Consider the following 16,761-nt stretch of genomic DNA (forward strand, 5'->3'; position numbering starts at 1 on the left):
TTTAATCTTAATTGTATTTTGAAATCATTAAGAAACATCAAAGAGATGATACGCTGCAATGTTATCTGACTAAACATTGTAAATAAGCGATATGAATTCAAAGTTTAAAACTCACTCAAATACCTTTTTTATAGACTTCTGAAATTCATGCAAATATTTTAGGGGTTATTCTCATCTTTGAAATGTAATCTGATTTGATTTCGGTAATGCAACACAATTAATAACAAGGGAAGTAATCATGATATAATATACATATCCGTCTATAACATCATCATTTTTTATAATTAAATATTATTTTCCTATGTTTATGGTTCAGTTTGAATGATTTTATATTAATTAATTAAACAAGATCTATGAAAATGTTTAGTTTAACTTTTTACAAGCCGATTTCGGTATGGTAACATATATTTCGGTTCGTGACAAATCAGGGAAGTAATCTTGAAATATAGGTATTTGTTTCTAATTTCATAATTATTAATTATTTCGAAACTGATTTTTTGCATGAATGTCAAACTAAACCTATTGTAATAGATTATAATGAAAAAATATAATAGAGCGCTTAATTGTGATTTTTACAAGTCGATTTCGGTATTGTAAACATATATTTCGGTTCGTGACAAATCAGGGAATAATCTTGATATTTAGTTATTTGTTTCTAATATCATTATTAATGATTATTTCGAACTGATTTTTTGCATGAAAGTCAAACTTAACCTATTGTAATATATAATAATGAAAAAAATATAATAAAACGCTTAATTGTGATTTTATAAGTTGATTTCGGTAATGAAAAGTTGATTTCGGTAACTTTACCGAAATCAAGTTGATTTCGGTATCGTAACGTACCGTTCCGGTTCCGGTTTACAAAATTCCGCGAAAATATAAAAACAGCTGATGCAGCTTTATTTGTTAAAAAAGGAAATTTGGCAATAATAGTCATATTGTCATCAAAGTGACTTTATTTCTGTGTTGTTTCTTCCCCAAAGAGTTATCCTGTCGGATAGGAAATCTAACCTAGCATGTCAGCTCGAAATTATTTTAAATTCAATAAAAACTTAAAAAAGAATAGTAATTGTTCATCAAAAGAAATCCAGCCAAAAAATAACAAAATTGATTCTCAAGCTACAATTTCAAAATTCTTTTCATCAAACACAAAAAGAAAATTATCGGCAGTGACAGAGACAGATGGTGTTGTAGTGATTGAGGACAGTCCAACTGGAGAAGGAGAAAAGGTAATCTATCGCTCATTCTCAATAAAACAAAGCATTTGATGTTCCACTGGGCAGCTCTTATACAAAGGTTTTTTTTTTAGGTCAAAATGTCATTAGAAAGATGGCTGCCACTTTGTCTTATTGGGTCTCTCTCAGTTTTACATTTTAATCTCATATTTTTCTTTTACAAGTACAATTAATGCCCTAAAATGTAACATACTTTACTGTCGCCACCTAGAATTTTCAAATTTGAAATTGTGTTTCAGAAAAGTAAGCTCCAGAATAAACGAAACATGTGCAATTAGTCAATTTGCTGCATGCATATATACTTTGATTATAAGAAAATTAAGCTGACAGCCTCTCAAATATCATTCTGTTTTCGTAAATTTTCATTTTTAATTCAAATCTTTTTCAACAGCATTTTAAAAAGAAACATACGTTACCAATGTTTTAGAGCTAACCCATTTAAGGAAGACTCCAAACAAGAAAGAAAATAAACATGTGTGTAATTTTGATAGATTAACCACAAATTATGGCGGGTTATACGCTCTTGCTTCATTTTTCAACCCACTTTCAATGTAGAGTCTAAAATTGAAACATGCGTTACAGAAACATACGTTACAGAAACATACGTTACCAACTTTTTAAAAGGAAAATTCAAGTCAGAAAGCACATATAAGAGCAAAATCAACTTCAATTTTACATAAGTAAGTAAATTTTGTTAACTTGGTTGAGTTTTAACCGCCTCCGAGGTCGAGGGGTTAGAGTCGATGACTTCTAATCCAGTTACCGCTCTGGCGTGGGTTCGATCCCCGGGAGATGCTTTGGTAGTTTAGTGCGGAGGAAGGTAGTCTAGTACTGGTGTAACTCTCCAGGAACGATGGTTAGGAAACTACCCACCTATATGACTTAAATACCGTTGGAAAAAGGTGTAAAATGAAACAAAAAAGAACAAATAAAAAAAACTTGTTTAAGTAACCACAGGGAAACATACGTTACTTTTATTAAATAGACTTGATATTGTTTACACATGCAAATATAAAAACATAAAGTCGCATTTTTTATGACAATAGAATGATGTACATTTGATTTCTAAATAAAAGAGTCGATTTTACAGTAAGTTTTAATCATGTGATAGATTTCAGAAATAAGCCAGTGTGAAACATACGTTACTCCAACTTACAATACAACATTTTTTGAAAATTAAATATAAAGTTGGGATTAGCATGCCTATTAGTAACGGTTACCTTGTATTTGATGTAAGAAGATACAAAAGTGGTTTGCAAAGGAAAGATATTTTCATAATATGTTGATGTACATGTACATGCAGAAATTTTAAAAATATGTAACAAGCTGTTAAAGTTTTCAACAACAACTAATTCGTTTCTGCAAAGAGCTTTAATTGGCTGTATTTCATTCTATATATTGTAATTATGTTAAAATAATATCCAAAAATATAAATTATTTTACAAAAAATAAATTTTTTTTTTTTTAATCTTTACTTGTATTTGAATAAAATGAAACATACATGACATGCTATATGGGGATAAATATCAAACTGTTTTGCAATAAATTTTCCTAATATGAAGAAAGTGGAAAGCTGAATATTTTGAAAAAAGGTTGCTAAATACAACATTTGTGTATGTATTCGACCCCTTACTGTAATATATGATATATATTTTTTGAATGAAGACAAAAAAATTAATAATCATTTCAAAAATTGACCCTTTTTTTGCTTTATACGAATATTTAACTTTCAAGAAATAAACTGAAAATTAGCGAGGTACCAACTTCCTTGAATTTTCCTGGGTTAGAAAGTCCCTCTAGATAAAGAATTTATAGATTTTGATATATTTTACAGACATTTGTTATTTACAATGTATATGCAGCCAATATGTTACATTATTAGAATTGAAATCTACGTTACCGGGGATATACAGTGTCATTACCGAAATAATGCCATTCTATTATATTATACTTTCTTGTTGAAAATATTTTTGGTAAACTTACAAAATACCTTAAACTTTTACTCCAGCGATAAAAAATGACACAATGACAACATCAGATTTTTTTATATTTTCCAACCTTAAATGCTTCATTTTATTGAGAATGGGCGCTATATATTTTGCACTGTTCTGTTCAACTACTATATTTACAAACTCTTCCTTAGTCCTATTAATATGACATGGCTTTAATATATTTTTGCTTCTGGTCAAGCTTGACCGACATAAACTATAACAAGCCTGTAATTTGTCTGATATATTGGACTAACTCTTCCTATAAGATTCAATTTGATCAATGGAACAAGAGCTGAACAATTTGGATGACGAAATTGTTCGCACTGGTTGGGGACAGTAGTCGGACTATTCTCTCCTTTACCAGTTCCTCCCCTGATGGTTCTTTCCCTATTTTAGGGGAGAACCGTCTGCATATTTAAAAAAAAAATTTGTACAAAATAATTTTCAAGTTTTATAATTTATAAATTTGCTTTGGACTTATAATATAATGTTAATAATTAAGTGTTTTCATAATGGCTTTGTTATTTGGCTTTAGACTGTCTTATTAGCCTTTGGCCTTTGGCAATTTTATTAACTACACATAATCTAAAACAGTTAAGTACTTAGTGAACAAAAAATAACTAATGTGAAATTCTGTTGTTGTGAGGTAGTGCAAATGAGATTCTTGTTTTAAAAATGTCTCCTTGCAACAATTCAATTTGGCGACTTATTTTTCAATGAAAAATAACAAGCAGATTTATAATGGCTGAGCTAGCTGGAGAGCCAATCAAAATTCTTCGATCCCTTAATAGCCAAGTTAAAGGCCGTACTTTTTGCATAAAGGTCTTGTTTTATGTTCATAATGCCATGGTGAACTTCAATTTAACCTTACATTTGAAGTGAAAACATGCCTAGATATATTGGAAAGTCAATTAATGATAAGTCTTATTACTTTTACTTTCAGTCATGGAAAAGACAGAAACATACGGATTCATCTGAGAATGCTGACATCTCCTCCAACATCAGTCCATTAGTTACAAGAATTAAACGAAAATTGCAGAACTTTTCAGCTATTGAACTAGACAACATACAAAAAGAAGATGTTGGTAGTTTTGATTTTGAATCCTTGAAAAGTAAACATAACAATAAATTATTTGAAAGTAAAAATGCTGATGTCACAGCAGTTTCTACAGGTGTTGAGTTTGATGAGGCTGATGGAGAACTTGATTGTCAATTAAACAAACTAAGTAAATTTAAAACAGGAAGCAAAGATTGTAAAAGTGACAATAGTAAAAAACGTGGAAAATTGAAGTCTTCAGGGGGTTTATCTGTGAAATATACACCATTAGAACAACAGTATTTAGAGTTTCGGGAGAAATATCAAGATGCTGTCTTATTTATTGAATGTGGATATAAATATAGATTCTTCGGAAAAGATGCAGAGGTGAGTTCCTATATTTTTTAGGGGAATTGAAATGATCCATGTAGGTAAGATGTTCTCATGAATTACTGGTAAGGCTAGCATGACTTTCTGTTACTTTTTCATCTATGCAGATTTTCATATTATGATTTTTCCTCCACCTTTTGGGAACAGCTACTTTTACCCTTGAAAAAAGCCTTGGTTTCGATATTGTAAGGATAATTAGATTTTTTTATGTAAGTAAGGTTTTTAGGTAACAGTAAGTCTAGAGGTGTCTACAAAGGTCCCAGCAAGTACCAAAATAATGCACTTACTAAGTTACATGTAGATATTCCTTTTGTCTTTCTCTACCAATAATAAATATCACCATTTATTACATGCTTTTCGCCATTTTCGGTGATTTATAGAATTATATCAGTGAAATTTGAAACTGATATTTCACTGTTTTAAACAGTGAAAATATCACTTTGAATTTTTCACTTTTTAGCTCACCTTGCACAAAGTGCCAACCAAATGGCGTCCGTCGTCCGTCCACATTTTAAATATTCTAAGGACATCTTCTATGATACCGCAAGGCCAATGTTAATGAAACTTGGCAGGAATACTTTTTGTATGAAGCTCTATCAAGGTTGTTCAAAGAATTCCATTTCATGCAGAACTCTGGTTGCCATGGCAACCGAAAGAAAAATCTTTAAATATCTTCTTTTAAAGAACCGTAAGAGCTAGAGCTTAGATATTTGGCATGAAACATCTTCTAATGAGTGTATACCAAGTTTGTTCAAATAAAAGCCCTAGGGTCAAAATTGGCCCCGCCCCAGGGGGTCATTGATTTTCCCTTTATGCATATAGTAAAAACTTAAAAAATCTTCTTTTAAAGAACCCAAAGAGCTAGAGATAAGATATTTGGCATGAAACATCTTCTAGTGAATGTCTACCAAGTTTGTTCAAATAAAAGCCCTGGGGTCAAAATTGGCCCCGTCCCAGGGGGTCATAGATTTTCCCTATATGCATATAGTAAAAACTTAAAAAATCTTCTTTTAAAGAACCCAAAGAGCTAGAGCTAAGATATTTAGCATGAAACATCTTCTAATGAGTGTCTACCATGTTTGTTCAAATAAAAGCCCTGGGGTCAAAATTGGCCCCGCCCCAGGGGGTCATTGATTTTCCCTATATGCATAATAATAAATTAGTAAAAACTTAAAAAATCTTCTTTTAAAGAACTCAAAGAGCTAGAGCTAAGATATTTAGCATGAAACATGTTCTAATGGGTGTCTACCAAGTATGTTCAAATAAAAGCCCTGGGGTCAAAACTGGCCCTGCCCCAGGGGGGTCATTGTTTTTAACTATATGTGTATAGTAAAAATTTAAAAAATCTTCTTTTAAAAAACCCAATGAGCTACAACTTAGATGTTTAGCATGAAACATCTTCTTATGGGTGTCTACCAAGTCTGTTCAAATAAAAGCCTTGGGTAAAAATTGGTCCGGGGGGGGGGGGGGGGGGGCAATATACAGGTGAGCGACCTCAGGGCCATCATGGCCCTCTTGTTTAAGTTTTAGTACCCGGTAAAATTTTTCAGTGCTTGAAACCAACTTTACTTAGTGACGTGACCTCATGAATGACATCACATAGTATTATTATTTGGCGCGCATTTCATTTAGGTTAAAAAAAAATTTGATGCATATAGTAAAAAGAAAATTTGTTTAGTTTAGTGTAAAATCAAAATATATTTCACCTCAAGAACCCCAAAAGTTCATATTTCCCTTTTGGCTGTGCCACTTGTGAATTGTACCTTTTGGGGCTCACTAGGTGAAATATGTTCTGACCTTACACTGACCTGAGTGACCTCTATATCACTATGACAGAATTATCAGAAACAAGCAGAGAAATTACAGTATGTAAAGTCTCCTTTACCTAATAATACACAAATTACCATTATAAAAGTGACAATTAAATGATTATTTTCATCACCTTTTTTCCCCATCCTATTACTTAACGAGTAAAGAATATTTGCAGATTATGACTTGGATCTTCTCACAGGATAGTAAGCAAACCTAAATTAATACATTTGTACTTTTGACTTAACTTTTACCATTGAAAAACTTAGAATGAATTTTAAAATTTCATTAAAAAAGATAGCATAAAATATTAAAAATGGATTAGTGCTGCAGCTTTTAACCCATTGTGATAGTATTACAATATTGTTGAGTTTCACTAATATATATTTGTTTTTTTCAGATAGCTTCGAAGGTTTTGAAGATATATGCTCATCTTGACCATAACTTTATGACAGCAAGTATACCTGTACACAGGTTGTTTGTACATGTTAGCAGAATTGTCTCCGCTGGGTATAAGGTTAGTATAACTTCTTAACTCCTGAATTTATTATATGGACTTGTCCAGCTTACATTTTTGGAACAGTCCATGAACAGTTTTGGGGATATCAAGATGAAATTTTAAAGTAAGCAGTATAGAGCCTATCAGACTGTCTGGATGCACAGGTGGGCCTGCTCTATACTGGTTGCTATAGTAATCATTAGGTTCCGGCATGGTAAGAGAGCATGGTAAGAGAGAATAAAAAGAATTTTGTTAATATCCTTTTGCATGAAAAACTAAACCTTTATTATATTATTATTATTCTATACTAGACAAAGGGATCTTTTTTGGCTCTCCAAAAACGAAGGTTCAGATTGAGCTATTAATATCAAAGGATGATGCGTCATAGTCTGTGGTACGTCGTCCGTTGTCATACGTCAACATTCATCTTCTTCTCTTAAAACTTCTGGGCAAATTTACTTAAAAAATGTTTTCTTCTACTGAACTTACTTATGGATGATCACCAAACTCTGTCTGTAACATTCTTAGGTAGTCTTTTATCAAATTTGCTCATATTAAATTGATTTGCCCTTTTTAAGGGCTGCTAAAGCTAAAAATAGAAAAACCTTTAATTATTTTTTTCATCGATGATTACCAAATATTGTCTCTAGCATTCTTAGGTAGTCCTTTTTCAAATTTGATCATATTAAATTGATTTGGCTCTTTTTAGAGGCTGCTGAAGCTTAGAATAGATCTTCTTCCAAACTTTTTCTGTAGCACTCTTAGGCAGTCCTTTTAGGGGCAGCTGAAGCCAAAAATAGAAAAAACCTTTACTCCATGTTGGTGCCAATATTGTAAGGGAATAATATAATTGCTGTATGTTTTATTCATTGACATCGCTAGGTTGGTGTGGTACAACAAACAGAGACTGCAGCGTTGAAGGCAGCTGGCAATAACAAGAATACTCCATTCACACGGCAACTGACAGCCCTGTATACAAAATCCACTATGATATCTGAAGGTATCCTTTATATCACACTCATATTTAGGGCAGTAATGATTACTAGGATATTCATGATTCAGATGTTAACAATACAGATTAGGTATTAGTCCTAAGATCGCAAGATTGTAATAAATAAAAAATCCTAATAACTACTAGATCTACAGAAATTCAGAAAAATCATTTCATTATTTAACTTCATCTAGTTTCTGTTTGCATTTCAAGTGCTTTTATTATTTCCAGCTAAACTTCAATTCTAAACTGTTGTTACAGGAAGTTATGTAGAAATCATTTCTTATGTATTTTCATTTAAAATTTCTTTTTAAAAAGTATCGTTTATTCTTTTAGTATTAGAACAATGGTTTGTGGTATGATACGTGGCACGTCAGGTCTGAACTGTCGGCCAGCCCTTCTTAATATTGATGACCTCCTTTAACCCTTTACCTCATATATATGTGAAACAACGCACTTTCATTGCCCCCCCCCCTATTTTAGGCCTCAAATAGTGAAAAAATGCCCTGTTTGGGTCCCAGACACATGTTTTCATTTGAGTTATGTTGTTAAAAAACTTTTTCGACGCGGCCTCCCAAAAGATACATCAGTGGGTTCCCAGAAGGGGGGTGGTTTGTGGGGTTTGAAGGGCGTTGGTAGTCCCACTCATCGCCAAGAAAATTTTGGACTTGTGAGAGGCTAAAAATGACCCCAGATCGATATGAAGTAAAGTGTTACCATCGCTGAAAAAGCATTTGACTCTATCTCAATCCCATGACAAGTTGCTGCACTTTGAAATCAATTTTGATGAAAAAATCAAAGCAAAATAGTGATTTTTGGCAATTTTGAGATGTCCCCTCGTGCCATGGTATCAGGAAATTTAAGCCTGAGCATGTTGTTACAAAGGCAATTGTCCAGTCAACATTTGTGCCAAATTTGATTAGTGTTGAAGCAGTTTTAATAGTATTATAGCAGTATAAACTTGTAACAGGAGACTTTTCAATGAAAACAGCCATTTTTTACAAAATGCTCATGAAGTAATGGGTTAAATGTAGTAAAACATTTGACATGCTTGTTGGTTGATTTGTTTTTGGATTAAATTTTCTTTTTAACATTTTCAGCATATTGGGATTGATGTATAATTTGTTTAATTTTTGATCTTTTAAACCTTTCGTCTTTATTCCTATAATCTTGATGAATTTTTTAGATTTTTAACAAGGCATATTTTATTCTATAATTATGCAGTCAAATATTGAGTACATCATCTAACAAAGTCAACAAAAATTAAGAATATTTATTTAAAGTGTGATTTTCATGTACACTAACCTTATAAGACATGGTGATCATTATTTTTAATTAGTCCCCTACCGGTTTAACCGGAGGGGACTTTAGGTTTACCCTCCGTCCGTCTGTCCGTCTGTCTGTCTGTCCGTCTGTCTGTCCGTCTGTCTGTCTGTCTGTCAGTCTGTCAGTCCGTCAGTCCGTCCGTCCACAAAACTGGATCCCGCGATAACGCAAAAAGTACTGAAAATATTTTTATGAAACTTGATATATGGATAGATGGCAGTATGGAGATTATGCACGTCTTTTTTTTTTCTTCCTATGTTGAAAATTCTGGTTGCTATGGCAACAAATAGTCTGAAAATATGGCAAATTTAACACATAAACTGGATCCAGTGATAACTCAAAAAGTACTGAAAATATTTTTATGAAACTTGAAATATGGGTAGATGGCAGTCTGGAGACTATGCACATCTTTTTCTTTTCTTCCTATGTTGAAAATTCTGGTTGCTATGGCAACAAATAGCCTGAATTTCAAGATTTCTGATTTAAATTTTTCAGCTTTTTCACTATATGTTCTTTATTTCTTAAGGTGTTTACTTCAAACTTTAAATATAAGTTTCTGGTCATCAACCACATCATATGTGACAAGGTTTATAACTCTAGCACAAAAAATATCAGTATTACCTCCCTTGAACTTAGATTTTTTAGGGGAAAAAATGTTGTCTTTTTTAAATAACTTCTTTATTTCCTAATGTATCTACTTCAAACTTCATATATATGTTTCTTATTATCACTCGACATTTTTGAGAAGGTTAAATACTCTAGCAAGACTATTTCCAGAATTATGTCCCCCTAATTTAGATTTTTTTCGAGAAACTGGTATTTTCACTCCAACTTCTTCATTCCTTATAGGATTTACTTTAAAATCCCACATCGTAATAATATGACAAGGTTGTATAAACATAATTTCCTTACTAAGCATGGAAACTTAACACATTACTGTGATATAGACAAACTTATTTTATTATGTTTTGTGGTTGATATTTTCAAATACAGACTTCATCCTCAAATTCATTATAAATGGCAATACACAGGAGTGTATGACAATTAAAGAACTTTTTGAGGGACCGGTAGGGGACTACTGTATTGCCCGCAATACTATCAAATGCTTGTTTGATACAGAAATAATTACAATCTGATTTATGAGAAAAGACACTTCTCTAAACTTAAGTTATTCTTCTTTAGAATATAATGGAAAATCATTTAATAAATCAAAGCACAGAAGGAGCTGAATTTGTTTGGGTCTCAGAATGTCAGAAAGGTGAAGTTTATGAGATTATAAACCAATTTGTTTTGTATAGTGCCACCAATGGTTTCCAGTGTTTTAACTGTAGTAAATTGGCTATAAGACTAATTGCAACACTGATAGTGAATTCAATGTTTATTTGACTTAAATTTTTTTTTTTAAAAATGAGATGCCTCAAGGGGGTTATGAACTCCAGACCTCTCGATTCATAAGCGAGCGTGCAAACCCCTCGGCCACGGTGAAGTTATATGTTTACGGCCTGATGAAAACCATATTATTCTAAATTAGGGTTTGTAACTCTTATTATTTCGACGCTATACCTGTTGTTTAACACAGATGTAAATAATTATGGAGCTTACTGTAAGCATGTATATCTATAAAGAATGAAACAATATTAGAAATCTTCGACCATTTGGGAACTACTTTGCTTAAAAATTAATGCGCCTTTCATTTGACAATCTTTACGCATTGATCTCCCCTGAATTTTTCAGGGTTAGTGTACATATAAAGGGAAGTAACCACTTCAAAAAAGTGGACTACTTTAGGCATTTGCAATTAACAGCTTGAGGCTCTGAAATTTCACTACCATTATTTGTTTGGTCTGACGATCCAAACAAATAAAAATGATGTAACCTTTTTTAACTCGAATATAATGATGCTGAATAGAAATTGATGTTGGCTTTTATGTGCCCGAAGAAACTTCATGACATAATTATGGTATGACATTGTCAGCTCGTCTGTTGGTTTAAACATATTTATTTAAGCTCGATTGCGAAACAGGTTCTTGCAACTGATATTAATCACTTTAAAGTCCCCTTCCTGGAACCAACCAGTACTGGTGTCATATGAAGAAACATAGTCATGACCCGAGTAGGGCTCGAACCCATGATCTCTGGGTTGAGAGGCAGACACCTTAACCACTAGGCCACCGGCCTGTCTGTTTGTCTGCACTGCAAAAATTGGAATAGGGGGCCATATAATTATAAATAGAACAAAAGAGAACAATAAAGTTCATTCTGTAACAATAGAGTGAGTGTCCAACAGCCCTTTTTAAACAAAAGAAAATAATAAAGAAATTGCCCTTTATAGTGATTCAGCCACATGTCTGTCTGTCTGTCTGTCTGTCTGTCTGTCTGTGTGAAAACACAGGTTACGTTTCAATTTCCTTCTGCAATCAAATGAGCCGTGTCACGGCAAAACCAACATAATGGGTTTGCGACTAGCAAGGATCCAGACCAGCCTGTGCATCCGCGCAGTCTGATCAGGATCCATGCTGTTTGCTTACAGACCCTATAACAAGTAGAGAAACTGATAGCGAACAGCATGGATCCTGATCAGACTGTGTGGATGCGCGGGCTGGTCTGGATCCTTGCTGGTCACAAACTCATGATGTTGGTTTTGTCGTGACGCGGCTCAAATTATTATTGACAAATTTACACCCTTTTATATGCAGGCAATCTATTACAAATATGCTTTTAACAAAAATAAATATTAGACAGTATTCAAATGTATCTATTCTTTCACATTCAACTGAAAGATTATCATTTGTGCTTATTTACAACAATCAATCTGGATGGCATATATTTGATTCCAAATTGATTTACTGCACTAAATTTACCACTTTAAAAAGTCACAGGTTGTTTTGACAATTGCAAAAAAAATATCACTGGTTGTTATTACTTTCTTAGCTTCTGATGATATATTCTTTTGATTGAATAATTAAAATTCTGTAAGATGTGTTATTATTATCATTTTTATGTTGTTTATTATACCCCCGCACAACAAAGTTGTAAGGGGGGTATACTGGAATCAGCTTGTCCATCCGGCTGTCCGTGGGTTTTTTCTTGTCCGCCCAATAACTTAAGATTCCTTTGACCCTTAGTCTTCATATTTGGCATGGAGGTTAGTCATGATAAGTAGAATGACCCCTATTGATTTTGAGGTCACTAGGTCAAAGGTCAAGGTCACAGGGGCCTTGACTTCAAAAAGCTTGTCCGCCCAATAACTTAAGATTCCTTTGACCCACAGTCTTCATATTTGGCATTGAGGTTAGTCATGATTAGTAGATGACCCCTATTGACTTTGAAGTCACCAGGTCAAAGGTCAAGGTTACAGGGGCCTTGACTTCAAAAAGCTTGTCCGCCCAATAACTTAAGATTCCTTTGACCCACAGTCTTCATATTTGGCATGGAGGCTAGTCATGATAAGAAGATGACCCCTATTGACTTTGAGGTCACCAGGTCAAAGGTCAAGGTCACAGGGGCCTTTACTTCAAAAAGCTTGTTCGCCCAATAACTTAAGATTCCTTTGACCCACAGTCTTCATATTTGGCATGGAGGTTAGTCATGATTAGTAGATGACCCCTATTGACTTTCAGGTCAAAGGGCAAGGTCACAGGGGCCTTTACTTCAAAAAGCTTGTCCGCCCTATAACTTAAGATTCCTTTGACCCACAGTCTTCATATTTGGCATGGATGTTAGTCATGATTAGTAGATGACCCCTATTGATTTTGAGGTCACCAGGTCAAAGGTCACAGGGACTTTGACTTCAAAAAGCTTGTCCGCCCAATAACTTAAGATTCCTTTGACCCACAGTCTTCATATTTGGAATGGAGGTTAGTCATGATTTATAGATGACCCCTATTGATTTTGAGGTCACCAGGTCAAAGATCAAGGTCACAGGGACTTTGACTTCAAAAAGTTTGTCCGCCCAATAACTTAAGATTCCTTTGACCCACAGTCTTCATATTTGGCATGGATGTTGATCATGATTTATAGATGACCCCTTTTGATTTTGAGGCCACTGGATCAAAGGTCAAGGTCATAGGGACTTTGACTTCAAAAAGTTTGTCCACCCATTAACTTAAGATTCCTTTGACCCACAGTCTTCATATTTGGCATGAATGTTGATCATGACTATAAGGTGACACCTATTGATTTTGAGGTCACTGGGTCAAAGGTCAGGATCACAGGGACCTTGACAAAAAAAAAGGTTTTCTTCTCAATTGCTAAAGAATGTTCTGTCCGCAATGTATTGATTTTGACATTTTCACATTTGAAGCATGTAGAATGCATAACTTAGCAATGCACTGGCTTAGTAGCCTCAGATTTGACAGGGAGGTTGTCCTTGAGCTCTAAATGGCCACTGTTGATTCTGACAAAGTGGTATGCGGGGGTATTCACGCCATGATAGTGGCAGTTCTAGTTTTTCTTAAACATCATCTAGATATGAATGAAACCTCTGAAGGTGATGTAGGTCAGGCTGTTTCTATGGCAACAAACTATCTCATGTGTATATGTGAGCATGAGGTACCAAAAGGAGAACAGAAAACACCAATTGGAATCATGGTGAGTTAAATTTGAAATAAATGTAATAACTATGCTGTTTTAGCTAGACTTTTTTTTACTTATGGGTCTTTTTGATCAATTGTAATGATTTCGTTATAACAGTTTCCTCTATATAACTTAATACATGTACTATTTCAAATACACTTTCCAAATTTATCATGATGATATTTTTTTAGCTCACCTGTCACAAAGTGACAGGGTGAGCTTTTGTGATCGCTTTTCGTCCGTCGTCCGTCCGTCGTCCGTCAGTCATCTGTCCGTCGTCCGTCCGTCCTTAAACTTTTACTTTAAATGACATCTCCTCATAAACCACTAAGCCAATTTCATCCAAACTTCACAGGAATGTTCCTTTGGTGGTCACCTTTAAAAATTGTTCAAAGAATTTAATTCCATGCAGAACTCTGGTTGCCATGGCAACCGAAAGAAAAAACTTTAAATATCTTCATTTAAAAAACCATAAGAGCTATAGCTTAGATATTTGGCATGAAACATCTTCTAGTGAGTGTCTACCAAGTTTGTTCAAATAAAAGCCCTGGGGTCAAAATTGGCCCCGCCCCAGGGGGTCATTGATTTTCCCTATATGCATATAGTAAAAACTTAAAAAATCTTCTTTTAAAGAACCCAAAGAGCTAGAGCTAAGATATTTAGCATGAAACATGTTCTAATGGGTGTCTACCAAGTTTGTTCAAATAAAAGCCCTGGGGTCAAAATTGGCCCCGCCCCGGGGGGTCATTGATTTTCCCTATATGCATATAGTAAAAACTTAAAAAATCTTCTTTTAAAGAACTCAAAGAGCTATGGCTAAGATATTGAGCATCAAACATGTTCTAATAGGTGTCTACCAAGTTTGTTCAAATAAAAGCCCTGGGGTCAAAATTAGCCCCGCCCCAGGGGGTCATTGATTTTCCCTATATGCATATAGTAAAAACTTAAAAAATCTTCTTTTAAAGGACCAAAAGAGTTAGAGCTAAGATATTTAGCATGAAACATGTTCTAATAAGTGTCTACCAAGTTTGTTCAAATAAAAGCCCTGAGGTCAAAATTGGCCCCGCCCCGGGGGTCATTGATTTTCCCTATATATGCATAATTAGTAAAAACTTAAAAAATCTTCTTTTAAAGAACTCAAAGAGCTATGGCTAAGATATTTGGCATCAAACATGTTCTAATAGGTGTCTACCAAGTTTGTTCAAATAAAAAAAAAAATTTCTTTGAAAAAACCCAAATAGCTAGAGTTAAGATATTAAGCATGAAACATCTTTTAGTGAGTGTCTACAAAGTTTGTCAAATAAAAGACCTGGGGTCAAAATTGGCCCCGCCCGGGGGTCATTGATTTTCTTTATATGTTTATCGCAAAAACTTAAAATCTTCTTTGAAAAACCCAAATAGCTAGAGTTTAGATATTAAGCATGAAACATCTTCTAGTAAGTGTCTACAAAGTTTGTTCAAATAAAAGCCCTGTGGTCAAAACTGGCCCGGCCCCAGGGGTGTCATTGTTTTTAACTATATGTGTATAGTGTAACTTAAAAAAAATCTTCTTTTAAAGAGCCCAATGAGCTAGAGCTTAGATGTTTAGCATGAAACATCTTCTTATGGGTGTCTACCAAGTTTGTGCAAATAAAAGCCCTTGGGTTAAATTGGCCCTGCAACGTTGGGGGGGAGGGGGTGGGGGTTGGGGGGGGGCTATATACAGGTGAGCGACCTCAGGGCCATCATGGCCCTCTTGTATCATAATAATCTCGGGTGACTTGTTTATGTCTCCTGTAAGTCCCCCTTGTTTTGTAATGAGGGAAGTGGTTTTGATGATGAGACTGAGTTGGTAAGCAGACATGCTTTATTATACAACCTCCCTTACCACTACCAAAAAACAACAACCCCCCCCCCCCTTATATTCTTATATTTGTTGTTTACTGTTGAATCCTGAGGACCTGTTATTGTATTAATGCCATTTAGTACCATTGGCCTCCTCTTTCGTGTATAGCTGACAAAACCCCAGATTACTTCTTCTTGATACATATTCAAGGAAAATCATCAAAAGGAAAGTTAATGCACTAGGAAACAAATGATAATCTCTGACATACTATTACAAAAGATTCATATTTTGATATGTTGAAAGATCTCAGGTTTATAGAAATTAAAAGAAAAGAAAAAACAGTTTTGTTTTAACTTCAGGCAATTCAGCCATCCACAGGTGATGTAATCTATGACAGTTTTGATGACACAACGTCTCGTGCTGAACTAGAAACAAGATTGGCCCATATTCAACCTGCTGAATGTATTCTTCCTTCAAATGTTTCCATGGAAACCGAGAAATTATTGAACGGTTTTCAAACTTTATGGTATAAATTTTGTTCTTTTATCAGAATATGTAGCTGTTGAAAACATTTATTTGTATTTGTTTTAATTTGTTTTGAAATGCAAAATGTTCTTATAGTGTTAAATAAATAATTTGTTTTTGTTTGTTTTCTGAATTATGTGCAGTACCAGCATGCATGTACATAAAAAAGTCACAAAATTTATTTTGATAATTTTGTAATTTTGAAAAAAACAAATTTCAGTTTCCATGGCGATGACAAACTGAGGTTAGAGAAGATAGATGCTGATCTGTTCAAGTTTAATTCTGCATTTACAAAAGTGTCACAGTTTTATACAGACAGTTACTCAGATGGTGAGATGTATTTCTTTATTAAAGGAACTCCACTGAGGTCAAAAAGCCTAAAAACATAAAATTAGAAATTCTTACATAAATCAAGTGAAGAACTTTACTGAAAAAAATCTGAAAAGGACATTGAAAAAATTAACTCTGAATTAAATTGTATATTGATTTTGTGTTTGACTTTTTGAATTGCAACGCTGTTCATTTTTTGCGTCATTTTGCACAACATAAAAAGATT

At 33.9% G+C, this 16,761-nt stretch overlaps 1 protein-coding gene across 1 annotated transcript in view; it reads left to right on the top strand.

Annotated features, from left to right (window-relative positions):
• The first annotated feature begins 849 nt into the window (after positions 1-849).
• LOC132729756 (DNA mismatch repair protein Msh3-like) overlaps positions 850-16,761 on the top strand; it is a 46,679-nt gene continuing 30,767 nt past the window's right edge. The window contains exons 1-7 of the mRNA XM_060715583.1: positions 850-1,232; positions 4,173-4,652; positions 6,865-6,981; positions 7,846-7,963; positions 13,749-13,870; positions 16,040-16,206; positions 16,426-16,535. Coding sequence (XP_060571566.1) covers positions 1,020-1,232; positions 4,173-4,652; positions 6,865-6,981; positions 7,846-7,963; positions 13,749-13,870; positions 16,040-16,206; positions 16,426-16,535 — 1,327 coding nt within the window. The 5' untranslated portion in view covers positions 850-1,019. The remainder of the gene's footprint in view (positions 1,233-4,172; positions 4,653-6,864; positions 6,982-7,845; positions 7,964-13,748; positions 13,871-16,039; positions 16,207-16,425; positions 16,536-16,761) is intronic.

Source organism: Ruditapes philippinarum, unplaced genomic scaffold (assembly GCF_026571515.1).
Source record: "Ruditapes philippinarum isolate M1 unplaced genomic scaffold, ASM2657151v2 ctg243_1_1_1_1, whole genome shotgun sequence".
Classification (NCBI taxonomy): domain Eukaryota; kingdom Metazoa; phylum Mollusca; class Bivalvia; order Venerida; family Veneridae; genus Ruditapes; species Ruditapes philippinarum.